The 15704-nt window shown below is 44.2% G+C and overlaps 2 protein-coding genes across 1 annotated transcript; one reads left to right on the top strand and one right to left on the bottom strand.

Moving 5' to 3' along the window:
* Positions 1–15704, bottom strand: part of Erich1 (glutamate-rich 1) — a gene marked incomplete at its 5' end in the record, with an annotated part of 52793804 nt that overhangs the window by 5512581 nt on the left and 47265519 nt on the right.
* On the top strand, positions 2771–11437 carry Fam90a1l5 (family with sequence similarity 90, member A1 like 5). Its single transcript, XM_087589489.1, has 5 exons — positions 2771–2783; positions 3033–3175; positions 8982–9157; positions 9385–9466; positions 10541–11437. The coding sequence occupies exons 1-5, from the start codon at positions 2771–2773 to the stop codon at positions 11435–11437; spliced, it is 1311 nt and encodes a 436-aa protein (XP_087445615.1).

Genomic DNA, 15704 nt, shown 5'->3' with positions numbered 1-15704 from the left:
TCAAATATGGCTGCTTTCAAATATGGCTGCTTTCAAACATGGCTACTTTCAAATATGACCGCTCTCAAACATGGCTGCTTTCAAATATGGCTGCTCTCAAATATGGCTGCTTTGAAACATGGCTCCTCTCAAATGAGGCTACTTCCTTCTACAAAATAACCTTACTTTCTTTGTTAGAGGTTAAAGGTGTATACTAAGGGTGTGTCTGTAGACCAGTCAGGTCCTCTTGTGATCCAGAGTGTCTGCATTCCAGTCAGAGCACATAGGCCTAGAAGGTTTTTGGATATGATTCCATGTCACAGCAGCCATGTTGCTAAATTAAAATTCCTCTACACCTAGGTTATCCTGATCTAAGCCCTGGCAGATCCCCTAACTCTTTCACTGGAGCCGAAGAAGGTTCAACAACAGGGATTGCCAATAGTGCCAGTGTTCACATATGTGATACCAACAGTACAATAGACCAAGGCCTGAGGATTGCATTCATTTCAGAACTCAAGGGGCTTCTTAGTAACTTTCCAGCCAACTTGAGCTCCAATGTGAAACAATTCACTGTCCTACACCTCAGCTTAACCTCAGTTTTCATCTATGATTCCAGAACTGTGAAACCTTCTAGTAGTTTCTATAGCATGGGTTTTGCAATATATCTGTCCTTGTCAACACCCACTGAAGACTCCTGGACATGCAAGGCTTTAGTGACAGCATCAAATGCTGACTTCATCTTCTCTCTTTTTCTGGCCTTTTGTTCTTTCCTGTTTCTCTCTTCATGGCCACGTGTATATGTGTGTTGCAAATCATGTGAGAATGAAGGAACATCCATGAGCCTCTTAGGCTTTCCTTGCAATATCTTGCCCCTCAGCAAGGGGGGACACTGGAAAGACAGACAGTTTGGGTGTCAGCTCTGAATTAAGTAAAACAGTACACTTTCAGAGCCTTTGCCTGGGCTTCCTATAACCACTCACTAGTCACCAAAGGAGGCCAATCAGTGTACCCAAGGTGACCAGCACATCACTCAAGGGCCCCTGTAAGCACTGACGTATGTAACCCTTCCCTTTCATACCTGACTCATGTTTCTCTAGAATGAAATATATTGTTCTGTATAGATAATTCTTCTTAGTATCTTGCTTCCGTGCCAAGGAAACTCAAAGAAAAATTAAACCAGGTTACACAAATTTCTTAGTCAGCTTCTGTGACAGCTAGTCTCCAATGAAGATGGAGAATCAACACCTGCCTCTTCTGGGACTCCATCAGGGTGAGAAGTGTGTGTGCTGATACACACAAACAGATGTTGAAACATCTGCACTCTAATGGCTTCTGCTGACATATTTGTCATATACATTTCCTTTAATTGTATGTTACCAAGGTAACTAAATACTCTAGGTTTATTACAAACCAAGATTTAGAGAAGAAAGGAATATAACACACTCTTTCTGCATATGTATGATAAACCATTAGCTCCATTAAGATAAAGATTTTGCAACATTCCAGAGATGTGCAGGCTTCTCTGTGACTGTTCCGCATTCAAGTACAGCTGCTAATGTATCAAGAGCTATAGCATGCATCTGGCATCTGCAAACAAGCATCTTGATAGCTGTGGTTCCCCACAGGCTTCTTCTCTGTCAGCAACTTCAGACACCTTCAAGTGAAAGTAGCACACACTCTGTGTGTGTGTGTGTGTGTGTGTGTGTGTGTGTGTGTGTGTTTTCTACCAAGAAGTGTATAATATAACTTTTGCACTTAAAGCTCTACCCAAGAAAGTTTCAGTGATCCACTGGGACACAGAGGACCCACCCAGTGTACTCTGCCAGCTGACTAATTTATGGTGATAGACCCATATCCCAGCATTCGTCTCTAGTGGATCCCACACAACATAAAAGAATTTGTGATGAAGTCCAGTCCATTGTCTCATCTAGCCTCAGGACTGGCTGACACAACAGGCCTCCACTTACCCTAGGGATCTCCTCTTTCAATGAGGGAATATTCTGTTCCTATGAACCTCTTGGCTTTCTCTGAGCTGTTGAAAATGGGGCAGCTCAATGGCCCCATGTCTTAATGTGTGACTCCATCTATGAAGTTGTTTGGCTTTGATATCCTGAAATGGCAGAAAAACAAGTGTTTTAACCAACGAAATTAAGTTTTGTGACATGACAGGAAAATGTGATCTTCTTGCTGCCCGTCACTAAATACCCAGTACCTGCATTTCCACCTCCCAAGCTTAGTCAATCTGAGACTTAAGGACTTAAATGTGGAACATTCTTGGAATACAGTGGAAGCCAAGGTTCTGACATTTCTTCTGGGTCGTCTTATGATACACTTGCATAAAACAAACCATTCAAAGGCATTTACCCTGTTTGGCCATATACTTTCACTCTGTATTGCGAGTCCTTAAGTGTTAAATCAAGACTGTATTCCGTGCCTTTAAGCCTTCAATCAAGAATGTGTTGATGCCTTAAGATCAGGTGGTTATCTTACTTGGCTAATTTGGTTAGATTGAATCACAGAGTTCGTGGCCTAATTGGTTAGATTAAATCACAGATTTCGTGGCCTAGGGGGCACCTTTAAGAACCCAATGCCACACCTTCCTTTCAGTCCCGTTTGAGCCGGCCGCCTGAACGGGGTGCCTGGTGTGCAGCTCCAGACGCGACAGCTCCGAGAAGCCGCTGGATAGACCACAGACAGAAGGCAGGCTCTCAGGAGAAAGTCTTTTATCAGACTATTCTTGAGGAAAGTAGTTAGAAACAGGAGTGTTTTGAAATTAATCTGAAGTTCCGTGATGGATTTCTCACGTAAGGGTAAGGGCATTTCACTGAAATACTACTTTCTCCTTTAGAGTTTGACTGTAGTGAGGGATTCTTGAAGGGAAACATTCCCTGAATGTTCCTACTTCAAGTCCCTGAGTCCCTGATGGAATACGCTTGGGAGGTGGGAACAGGAACAGGTATATTTGCCATAGCCATCACCCGGCCACATATTCCTACAATGTCATCAAACTTAATTCCATTGCTTGAAACTCTTTTTGTTAACTTCTGTTTCAGGAAATCCAAGCCAACGGGTCCACAAAAGGAAGTCACAAGTGAAGACCCAGAGCAATCCAGCCACTCCAGCTCCAACGGCCCAGAGAAAGCCAGGGGCCTCATGGAAACAGACTCTTCCACCAGTGAAAGAGGAAGACCCTAGGGTAAGTGGAGATCTGTAGGTGTCAGCCAGCCCTGGGCCTAGGTGAGAGGTGGGCAGGGCTACACCACAAACTCTTTGTGTTTTGTGAGATCCACCAGAGAAGAATGCCCGGATATAGGTTTAGGCCAATAAAGAGCCCTGTGTAGCCAGCTGGGACAGTGCACTGGGTAGCTGGGTCCTCTGGATCCCAGTGGATCACTGAGCCTTTCTCCCAGTGAGTTTCGTGCATGGAGATCAAGTTCTAGGTTGTTGTATGTCAGTTAACAAGAATAGAACAAAAACAAAACCTCGGAGGAGGCTTAAAGGCACGGCTAATCAATTCTTCAGTAAAACAAGGGTAATAAAGACCTTCTCATGATGATGGGCTTGAATGAATTAGTTTTCAGGTTTTTTATTGGATATTTTATTTATTTACATTCTTTTTTATCTTTATTATTTGGGCATTTCTTATTTACATTTTGATTGCCGTTCCCTTTCCTGGTTTCCATGCCAACGTCCCCCTAAACCCTCCCCCCTTCTCTATGGCTGTTCCCCTCCCCATCCTCCCTCCATTACCACTCTCCCCCCAACAATCACATTCACTGGGGGTTCAGTTGGCAGGACCCAGAACCTCCCCTTCCACTGGTGCCCTTACTAGGCTATTTATTGCAACCTATGCAGTTGGAGCCCATGGTCAGTCCACGTATAGTCTTTGGGTAGTCACTTAGTCCCTGGAAGCGCTGGTTGGTGGGCATTGTTGTTCATAAAGGAGTCTCAAGCCCTTTCAAGCTCCTTCAGTCAGTCCTTTCTCTGATTCCTTCAATGGAGATCCCATTCTCAGTTCAGTGGTTTAATGATGGCATTCGCCTATGTATTTGCTGAATTCTGGCTGTGTAGCTCAGGACAGATCTACATCTGGTTCCTGTCGGCCTGCACTTCCTTGCTTCATCCATCTTATCTAGTTTGGTGGCTGTATATGTATGGGCCACATGTGAAGCATTGGCATTTTGGTCATCCATCATGAGTTTCATTTGTTCTCTGCATCTAGGGTACTGTCCAGTTTGTTAATCTGCGTTGTTTTATTGGAGAATTGAGTCCATTGATGTTGAGAGATATTAAGGAATAATGATTGTTGCTTCCTGTTATATTCATATTTGGATGTGAGATTATGTTTGTGTGCTTTTCTTCTCTTTGTTTTGTTGCCAAGACATTAGTTTCTTGCTTTTTCTAGGGTGCAGCTTGCTTCCTTATGTTGGGCTTTACCATTTATTATGGTAAATGGGCTTTACCATTTATTATTATTGGGATTTGTAGAAAGATATTGAGTAAATTTGGTTTTGTACTGGAATATCTTGGTTTCTCCATCTATGTTAATTGAGAGTTTTGCTAGATACAGTAACCTGGGCTGGCATTTGTGTTCTCTTAGGGTCTGTATGACCTCTGTCCAGGATCTTCTGGCTTTCATAGTCTCTGGAGTGACATCTGGTGTAATTCTGATAGGTCTGCCTTTATATGTTACTTGACCTTTTTCCCTTACTAATTTTAATCTTTCTTTGCTTTGTGCATTTGCTGTTTTGACTATTATGTGACAGGAGGAGTTTCTTTTCTGATCCAATCTATTTGGAGTTCTGTAGGCTTCTTGTATGTTTATAGGCATCTCTTTCTTTAGGTTAGGGAAGTTTTCTTCTGTGATTTTGTTGAAGATATTTGCTGGTCCTTTGAGTTGGGAGTCTTCACTCTCTTCTATATATTATCCTTAGGTTTGGTCTTCTCGTTGTGTCCTGGATTTCCTGTATGTTTTGGGCCAGTATATTTTTCCATTTTACATTACCTTTGACAGTTGTGTCACTGATTTCTATGGAATCTTCTGCTCCTGAGATCTCTCTTCTATCTCTTGTATTCTGTTGGTGATGCTTGTATCTACAGCTCCTTATCTCTTCCTTTGGCTCTCTATATCCAGGGTTGTCTCCCTTTGTGCTTTCTTTATTGCTTCTATTTCCATTTTTAATTCCTTCACCTGTTCGGTTGTATTTCCTGGAATTCTTTCAGGAATTTTTGTGATTCCTCTCTATAGGCTGCTACTTGTTTATTTATGTTTTCGTGCATTTCTCTAAGGGAGTCTTTCTTGAAGTCCCCCATCATCATGATCAAATGTGATTTAAAATCAAGATCTTGCTTTTCTGGTGTATTTGGATATTCAGTATTTGCTTTGGTGGGACAATTTTGCTCCGATGATGCCATGTAGTCTTGGTTTCTGTTGCTTGGATTCCTGCGCTTGCCTCTGGCCATCAGGTTGTCTCTGGTGTTACCTTGTTCTGCTATTTCTGACAGTGGCTAGACCGTCCTATAGGACTGAGTGTCAGGAGTGCTATAAGCCTGTTTCCCCGTTTTCTTTCAGCCAGTTATGGGAGCAGAGTGTTCAGCTTTCAGGTGTGCAGTCTTTCCTGTTTACTGGTCTTCAGGTGTTCCTATGGGTGTGTGTCCTGAATCCATCAGGCAGGTCACTTGGAGGAGAAAAGCTGGTCTTACCTCTGGTCCCTTGGCTGAAGTTGCTCATGGGGGGGGCTGCTTCTGGGCTCTCCCTGAGGGCTGCAACGAGAAGGGACTGCCCCAACTTTTTCCCAGGTCCCGGGTGAGCCGGGGCCCCAGATGTAGTAAGGTGTTTTCCTCTGGAGTCCGAAATGTGGGCAGAGTGTAGTCTCTTCCCGCTTCCCAGGCTTGTCTGCCCTTCTGAAGGTTTAGCTCTCCCTCCCACAGGATTTGGGTGCAGGGCGCTGTTGACAGGGTCCCTTCAGATTTGAGCAGTGTCTGAAGTGAAGTGGACCTACCACTTGAGTGCCCCTATCCTCTGGTTCCCAGGGGCCCTGCACAGTTTCCTCTGAGGCCAGGGATGTGGGCCTGGGTGGGCGGTATTAGTGTTCTCTCCTGCTCTACAGTCTCAGGAGAGCCCACTACTCAGGGCAGTGAGCTCTCTCTCCCATGAGGTTTGGGAGCAGGGATCTGTGGGATTTATTTACATTACAAATGTTACCCCCTTTCTTGGTTTGCCCTCTGACAACCCCCATCCCATCCCCCTCCCCCTGCTTCTATGATGGTGCTTACCCACCTACCCACCCACCTACCCACTCTCTCCCACCTCCCGACCCTGGTATTCCCCTACACTGGGGCATTGAGCTTCACAGGACCAAGGGCCTCACCTCCCATTGATGTCCTACAAGACCATCTTCTGCTACATATTCGGCTGGAGCCATGGGTTCCGCCATTGTACTCTTGGGTTGGTGGTTCAGTCCCTAGGAGCTCTGGGGGCAGGGAGAGGGTCTGGTCAGTTAATGTTGCTGTTCTTCCTATGGCTTGTAAACCCCTTTCAGCTCCTTCAGTCCTTCCCTCAACTCCTCCATTGGGGTCTCCAAGTTCAGCCTGATGATTGGCTGCAAGCATTTACATCTGTATTGGTCAGGCTCTGGCAGAGCCTCTCCGGAGACAGCTATATCAGGTTCCTTTCAGAAAAGCACTTCTTGCCATCAGCAATATTGTCTGTGTTTGGTGGCTGTATATGGGATGGATCCCCAGGTAGGACAGTCTCTGGATGGCCTTTTATTCTGTTTAAGTGTAGCTGGTTTTATGTGGAGGTCTTGATCCACTTGGTCTTAAGCTTTGTACAGGGCAATAAGAATGGGTCATTTTGCATTTTTCTACATGCTGAACTACAGTTGAACCAGCACCATTTGTTGAAAATGCTACTTTTTTCCATTGGATGGTTTTGGCACCTTTGTCAAAGTTCAAGTGACAATATGTGTGTAGATTTATTTTGTGGGCGTTGATTCTATCCCATTGATGTACCTGCCTGTTTCTCTACCAATACCATACAGTTTTTATCACTATTACTCTATAAAACTGCTTGAGATCAGGGATGGGGATTCCCCCAGAAGTTCTATTATTGTTGAGGATAGCTTTCACTATCCTGGGTTTTTTGTTATTCCAAATGAATTTGCAAATTGCTCTTTCTAACTCTATGAAGAATTAACTTGAAATTTTGATGGGGATTGCATTGAATCTGTAGCTTGCTTTTGGCAAAATGGCCATTTTTACAATATTTATCCTGCCAATCCATGAGCATGGGAGGTCTTCCCGTCTTCTGAGATCTTCAATTTCTTTCTTCAGAGACTTGAAGTTCTTGTCATACAGATATTTCACTTACTCAATTAGAGCCACATCGAGTTATTTTGTTATTTGTGACTATTGTGAAGGGTGTGGTTTCACTAATTTCTTTCTCAGCCTGTTTATCCTTGGAGTAGAGGAAGGCTACTTATTTATTCAAGTTAATTTAATATCCAGACACTTTGGCGAAGTTGTTTATCAGGCTTAGTAGTTCTCTGGTGGAAGAACGTTTCAGGTCACTTAAGTATACTATTGTATCATTTGCAAATAATGATATTTTGAGTTCTTGCTTTGCAATTTGAATCCCTTTGATCTCCATTTGTTGTCTGATTGCTCTGACTAGGACTTTTAGTCCTATATTGAATAGGTAGGGAGAGAGTGGGCAGCCTTGTCTACTCCCTAATTTTAGTGGGATTGCTTCAAGTTTCTCTTCATTTACTTTCATGTTGGCTACTGGTTTGCAGTATATTGCTTTTACTATGTTAGGTATGGGCCTTGAATTCCTGATCAATCATTCCAAGTCGTTTAAAATGTAGGATTGTTGAATTTTGGGAAATGGTTCCTCAGCTTCTAATTAGATGATCATGTGTGGTTTTTTTCCTGTGAGTTTGTTTCTATAGTGGATTGCCATCCCTGAATCCCTAGGATTAAGCCTACTTGATCATGATGGATGATTGTCTTGATGTGTTCTTCGATTTTGTTTCTAAGAATTTCATTGACTATTTTTGCATCAATATTCATAAAGGAAATTGGTCTGAAGTTCTCTTTCTTTTACGGATCTTTGTGTGGTTTAGGTATACCTGTAATTATGGCTTCATAGAAGGAATTCGGGAGTGTTTTCTATTTTGTGGGATAGTTTTGGCAGTGTTGATATTAGGCCTTCTATGAATGTCTAATAGAATTCTGCATAAACCCATCTGGTCCTGGGTTGTTTTGCTTGGGAGACTTTTAATGACTGCTTCTATTTCTTTATGGGACTGCTTAGATGGTGTATCTGATCCTGAATTAACGTTGGTACCTGGATTCTCTCTAGAAACTTTCTATTTCCTCCAGATTTTCCAGTTTTGTTGAATATAGGCTTTTGTGGTAGGACCTGATGATTTAGAATAGGAACATTCTGGGTTAAAATTTGGAGATGGGGAGGTGGCACCATCCCTCAATCAGGTGCAGTGCCTAACCTCTGGATATGATCTCTATAGGTCCCATTTTCAGGGTGCCAGGAGGTAGTGTCTATGGAATGAGTTCTCTGACATGAACGGTCCTTCTATCTTGGAGATAGTTATATAAATGTCTGGGGGTTCCTAAGGTCTGAGGCCCTGTTACATTTGTCACACTGATCCATGCTCCTGACCATATCAGAGGTATCAGAGGGCTAGACAAAGGAACTGCTCCCCCTGCATCTGAAGCAGACTGAGAAAAGGCTCAGCTCCTTTTGGCAGGATTGGTCTGTTGGCAGACACAGGGTTCCCAGTCTTTCCCCATACATCTCCCAATTATGCTTGGCTCTCCCAGGTTCAAAGAGACAACCAGGGGGAGTTCCAACCCGTGCTTTAGTGAATGTTGTCCTTGGAGAGAGAACATTAAAGGGTCTTTGAACCTTGAGGGGGGATTGAGGGTGGAGAGATCCCTGGATCCGGTTTTGGCTCATAGATCTCCTTTGCTCCTCACAGGTGAAATGCAGAGACTGTGGAGCCTTTGGCCACATTGCAAGAAACAGAAGGTGTCCCATTAAGCGGGGCCTTTTCCTGCTAGTTGCACAGCCTCTGGGAGCCAAGAAGGAGAAAGAGAACACGGATCCTTGCAGGCCTAAGGATGTACAGAAACTCAGTCAAGCTGCCAGACAGAGGTAAGTGATGGGAATGGATCTGGCAGAAGGGAAGGCTCCAGGTAGGACGGAGCTCATGGGGATACCATGTCTTATCTCTCAGTCTCTAAACAGAAAGGGACCGAGAGCTAGTAAATGGTCTTCTCACAAGAGAGGGAGGGAGAGAGAGATAGAGGGAAGAACGGAGAGTGGGAGGGAGTATTTGAGACTAAAGCCGACATGTTCCCACCATATTGATTGTCCCACAGGTGTGATGAGAAGCAGAGAAATGCTCCCTTCCAGAAATTTCCAACAGAGCTGCAATGGAGAAACCAGCAGGGCACCTTGGCTGTAAGTAAAAATACATACCCTGTCCCTGAAAGTCCCTTCCTCTCTGCTCTGCCGCTTGCACCTTCTTCTGCATGGTCTATTTGCTCACCCAGTGTCCTCTGTACACACCAGGCTTCACAAACCCTCTCTGGCAGCAACGATTCATTTGTTCATTTTCATAGTTCAGATGGACTTGGGTTTGGATGAGTGAGTGAACCTCTGCTGTAGGTCTCCTTTATCGGTCAGCTTACCTGGAGGGTGGGCAGTTTCCTCCTTGTTTGCCCATGTAGGTCTCCAGGTTTTCCCTCCTTCTGGGGTCAGATTACAAACATGGCCTGCTCTCCAAGCTTTCTGGTGACCTGTGCACATGGCCACAGGCTTTGCTGTTGCCATTTTGAACTGACTTTGTCTGCTGTTTCTATAAATATAGACTTATGCTAGAGAAGTCTAAGCAGCATGAACACATCCATTTCCACCTTCCCAATCTGTTGGCTACATCATTGACCTCAAAGACCATTGTGAGAGGCAGATTTAAGGCAAGCAAATGCCTCTTGCCCTGCTTCATATCCCAAAGGAAACGATTAGAATTTTCAAAACTATGCTGTAAATTACATGGTAATTTGAATCTAACCATTCTTCTAGGACCACAGAAGGATCATGGACATCTTCCTAGCTGTCTCTTTGATTATCCATATATCAATATATCCCTTCATGTACCTCTTCTCAGACCACTCACACACACACACACACACACACACACACACATACACACAAACACACACACACACACACACACACACACAGAGAGAGAGAGAGAGAGAGAGAGAGAGAGAGAGAGAGATTTTTGGATGATCAGAATAAGGTTCACTTAACCTTTGTACGGAGACTGAAACTCTCTCCCTTCCACTTTCCAACCCACCATGCAGCAAGTTTTGGATAGCTAATGTGGGTCACCACAGCCTGATGATTTCACAGCAGACTGAGCTGCTGATACCACCATAAATCCCATGAGCTCCTGGTGTTTTGAAAGCCTTGACTGTCCTTCCATGCTGACAGTGCCCTGCTCATCTTACCATATGTCTATCTTTTCTACAGCAGCCACAGATGTCAATCATTCCTGGCTACAGGAAGATGTCTGAGCCACCAGTTGAAATGGCTCTTGGAAAGCAGACGTGCCCTGAGAAGCCTGCCCTTCAAAGCTTGGACGGCCCCTTCATCTTACATTCCAGACAGAAGGAAGGTCACAACATGACTGTCCCCAGTGTTGCCAAGCCAGTGTTTACACAGGATGGCAGAAAAACAGCCTCAGAAAACCTACTGGATCAAAAGGTACAGGATATCACACATCAACACCCTGTTGCCGTCCCCAAAAGGAAAGCAATTAGTGAACTGTTTCACAAAGAGTCAAAGACCCAGGGTCCCAGTAAGAAAATGCAACCTAGCCAGCAACCTGTCATCCACCAGGATAGACAGAACCCAAAACTCAGCTTCTGGGCCCCAGATGAGGAAACGTCCCAATGCTCCACACAACCTAGACAGAATCCCCTGAAGAAACAAAGAATCGACTCTACCAATGCACCAGAGGAGAGCCATGCAAGGACTGCTTCCAAGAGCACCCTGGACAGTCTGTCTTATCCCATTGCCAACAGACTTGAACTAAAAGATGCAGCTGAAATGAGCAAGAAAATAGCAGTCCAGGTGCCCAGCACTGACCAACAACAGCTACATAGCAGGGCTGCTCTGGTCTCAACCAGACCCTGTATTGAGTCTGGCCAAGCCCTCAGAATGATCTTTACCAAACATAGCCATAATTTCTGGAGCTCCAGGTTCCTGACAGTGCCCGCACCACTTCCCATTGAGAAGCAAACACCTGCTTTCCAGAGCCCTGCCTTCCCTGAGGAAGGGGAGGCAGCAGGATCCCAGGTCAAACTGAGTGTCCTCTATGAGGACCTTCAGGTCTCCTCCTCCTCAGAGGACAGTGATGGAGAATAACCTGCCACCTGAAGAACAGATGCCATCTCCCTGCTCAGACTTGCCAGATTCTTTCAAACTGATCATCCCCCAACTTAACCAAGTAGCTGACATGACTGTATCCTGTTAATTTGCTTCCAAATGAGCACCCTCTATGGTGGGTGGGATCACATTCCTTTCCTCTCTTTGCCACTAGCCGCACCTCAGCATGATTCTGGACTCTGAGGTGGGCCTCTGAGAATCACTCTGAAGAAAAGTCACCATTCTCTCCACTCTTGTCATCAGTGACCTCTAGTATGTCCTTTCAGCTACTTCAGTGTTCAAAACTATCTGCCAGTTATCCTATTGTATGAGATTTTCTACTTTCACCAATAAAGTTGCCCTGGAAATTATGTCTGTGCATTCGTGTTCTTGTGACCAGTGCATGAGGTTTCTCATACTCCCTGTGGCCCAATAGCAATCCACAAACCCAAATGATGCTCAACCTACTGCATCAGGTTCGCCATATTGACACTTAGGCCTTTGGACACTGTGCACAGGTATCTCCCACCTGTGATCCTAACACCCTTAAGAGACAGGACAGTCTGTTCTCTCCTTAAACCTCTGCTGTGTTACTGAAGGCTTTGGCTTTGTTAACTCCCAGAAACCCAGGTAACACATACCATACTGTATGAAGCCCTGGTGACTCAGGCTCAGGGTAACCTGGTGTGGGACCCTGGCAGTTTCCCCTAGGTTTGCCCTTCTCCCATTGAAACAAGAGGATGCTCAACAACACACAGTAACAGCAGGGCTGGAAGTCACATAGCTCATGTTGGCCATATGGTAGACCAAGGCCAGAGGATTGCCTCCATTTCAGGGTTCAGTTAGCCACTGACTGGGCTGTTAGACAAACATTTCTCTAATGTGAGACAATTCACTGTCCCCCACATGTCATCTTAAACTTGTTATCCATCCCTGAGTTCAGGACATTGCAAATTTTCTACATGTGGCTTTTGCATTAAGTGTGTTCATGACAACGCCCACAGAAGTGCCTGTGTTTTCCTGTGATTATGTGTTTGAGACAGGGTCTCCCAGTCACTAGAGGTTCAATAACTTTGCTATCTCTGCTGGCTAACAAGCTTCAATGGTTTGCATCTCTCCAGCCTACTAGCCTGGCAGAGTGCTGACACAGCTACATCTCTAGCTTTCTGTGGATGTTTTCTTCCCCAACCAGCAGCAGCTCGGGTAACTCTGTTTGGGTATCCCATGTGGGATCCTCTCTGGATCCATATAGGTACCACATGGAATGAAACTCTTTTGACTCAGGCCTACATGTAATCATCACTTTTATTTCCTTGAATGAAGTAATGAGATGAGAGCCACACCGAAGCTTTATAGATACAATGATTAGGCTGAACCCAGAAGGTTGTTATCTCAGTTCTAACTCTCCCTAGGACTAGGCCTAAACACTTCTAGCCTTCATACAATCTAATCCTCTTCAAATACAGACCTTGAAGGCTTCAGCTTCCAACCTCCATCTGCTAACTGAGGCCTAGAATGTTTCAGCCTTGTGACTTACTGTGGAATATGCTGATCCTTTCTAGCCTGTTCTCTCTCCAACCTATCCCGGTAAAACTGCTATGCACACAACCACACCTTCATTCCTCTCCCTGTGCTTCTCTTAAGTAGTCTCTCTTTCCTGTGCTCTTCTCATGAGAGTTGGGTCTGTAGCATCTCTGACACATTCTATCAAATATTTCTGTGTTTGAAAACTTTCCCTCTCAAACATGGCTGTTTTCAAATATGGCTGTTTTCAAACATGGCTGCTTTCAAATATGGCTGCTTTCAAACATGGCTACTTTCAAATATGACCGCTCTCAAACATGGCTGCTTTCAAATATGGCTGCTCTCAAATATGGCTGCTTTGAAACATGGCTCCTTTCAAATGAGGCTACTTCCTTCTACAAAATAACCTTACTTTCTTTGTTAGAGGTTAAAGGTGTATACTAAGGGTGTGTCTGTAGACCAGTCAGGTCCTCTTGTGATCCAGAGTGTCTGCATTCCAGTCAGAGCACATAGGCCTAGAAGGTCTTTTGGATATGATTCCATGTCACAGCAGCCATGTTGCTAAATTAAAATTCCTCTACACCTAGGTTATCCTGATCTAAGCCCTGGCAGATCCCCTAACTCTTTCACTGGAGCCGAAGAAGGTTCAACAACTTGGATTGCCAATAGTGCCAGTGTTCACATATGTGATACCAACAGTACAGTAGACAAAGGCCTGAGGATTGCATTCATTTCAGAACTCAAGGGGCTTCTTAGTAACTTTCCAGCCAACTTGAGCTCCAATGTGAAACAATTCACTGTCCTACACCTCAGCTTAACCTCAGTTTTCATCTATGATTCCAGAACTGTGAAACCTTCTAGTAGTTTCTATAGCATGGGTTTTGCAATATATCTGTCCTTGTCAACACCCACTGAAGACTCCTGGACATGCAAGGCTTTAGTGACAGCATCAAATGCTGACTTCATCTTCTCTCTTTTTCTGGCCTTTTGTTCTTTCCTGTTTCTCTCTTCATGGCCACGTGTATATGTGTGTTGCAAATCATGTGAGAATGAAGGAACATCCATGAGCCTCTTAGGCTTTCCTTGCAATATCTTGCCCCTCAGCAAGGGGGGACACTGGAAAGACAGACAGTTTGGGTGTCAGCTCTGAATTAAGTAAAACAGTACACTTTCAGAGCCTTTGCCTGGGCTTCCTATAACCACTCACTAGTCACCAAAGGAGGCCAATCAGTGTACCCAAGGTGACCAGCACATCACTCAAGGGCCCCTGTAAGCACTGACGTATGTAACCCTTCCCTTTCATACCTGACTCATGTTTCTCTAGAATGAAATATATTGTTCTGTATAGATAATTCTTCTTAGTATCTTGCTTCCGTGCCAAGGAAACTCAAAGAAAAATTAAACCAGGTTACACAAATTTCTTAGTCAGCTTCTGTGACAGCTAGTCTCCAATGAAGATGGAGAATCAACACCTGCCTCTTCTGGGACTCCATCAGGGTGAGAAGTGTGTGTGCTGATACACACAAACAGATGTTGAAACATCTGCACTCTAATGGCTTCTGCTGACATATTTGTCATATACATTTCCTTTAATTGTATGTTACCAAGGTAACTAAATACTCTAGGTTTGTTACAAACCAAGATTTAGAGAAGAAAGGAATATAACACACTCTTTCTGCATATGTATGATAAACCATTAGCTCCATTAAGATAAAGATTTTGCAACATTCCAGAGATGTGCAGGCTTCTCTGTGACTGTTCCGCATTCAAGTACAGCTGCTAATGTATCAAGAGCTATAGCATGCATCTGGCATCTGCAAACAAGCATCTTGATAGCTGTGGTTCCCCACAGGCTTCTTCTCTGTCAGCAACTTCAGACACCTTCAAGTGAAAGTAGCACACACTCTGTGTGTGTGTGTGTGTGTGTGTGTGTGTGTGTGTGTGTTTTCTACCAAGAAGTGTATAATATAACTTTTGCACTTAAAGCTCTACCCAAGAAAGTTTCAGTGATCCACTGGGACACAGAGGACCCACCCAGTGTACTCTGCCAGCTGACTAATTTATGGTGATAGACCCATATCCCAGCATTCGTCTCTAGTGGATCCCACACAACATAAAAGAATTTGTGATGAAGTCCAGTCCATTGTCTCATCTAGCCTCAGGACTGGCTGACACAACAGGCCTCCACTTACCCTAGGGATCTCCTCTTTCAATGAGGGAATATTCTGTTCCTATGAACCTCTTGGCTTTCTCTGAGCTGTTGAAAATGGGGCAGCTCAATGGCCCCATGTCTTAATGTGTGACTCCATCTATGAAGTTGTTTGGCTTTGATATCCTGAAATGGCAGAAAAACAAGTGTTTTAACCAACGAAATTAAGTTTTGTGACATGACAGGAAAATGTGATCTTCTTGCTGCCCGTCACTAAATACCCAGTACCTGCATTTCCACCTCCCAAGCTTAGTCAATCTGAGACTTAAGGACTTAAATGTGGAACATTCTTGGAAATCAGTGGAAGCCAAGGTTCTGACATTTCTTCTGGGTCGTCTTATGATACACTTGCATAAAACAAACCATTCAAAGGCATTTACCCTGTTTGGCCATATACTTTCACTCTGTATTGCGAGTCCTTAAGTGTTAAATCAAGACTGTATTCCGTGCCTTTAAGCCTTCAATCAAGAATGTGTTGTTGCCTTAAGATCAGGTGGTTATCTTACTTGGCTAATTTGGTTAGATTGAATCACA

The sequence above is a fragment of the Rattus norvegicus genome, chromosome 16, assembly GCF_021556685.1.
Source record: "Rattus norvegicus strain SHRSP/BbbUtx chromosome 16, alternate assembly SHRSP_T2T, whole genome shotgun sequence".
Taxonomy (NCBI): Eukaryota; Metazoa; Chordata; class Mammalia; order Rodentia; family Muridae; genus Rattus; species Rattus norvegicus.
The sequence above is the reverse complement of the archived record's forward strand: the minus strand, read 5'-3'. Positions and strand labels throughout refer to the sequence as shown.

Excerpts from the sequence above, each read along its gene's own strand:
- Fam90a1l5 (XM_087589489.1), top strand. Across the intron at positions 9,158-9,384 it reads AGTCAAGCTGCCAGACAGAG|GTGTGATGAGAAGCAGAGAA; the intron begins GTAAGTGATGGG and ends ATTGTCCCACAG. Across the intron at positions 9,467-10,540 it reads ACCAGCAGGGCACCTTGGCT|CAGCCACAGATGTCAATCAT; the intron begins GTAAGTAAAAAT and ends TCTTTTCTACAG.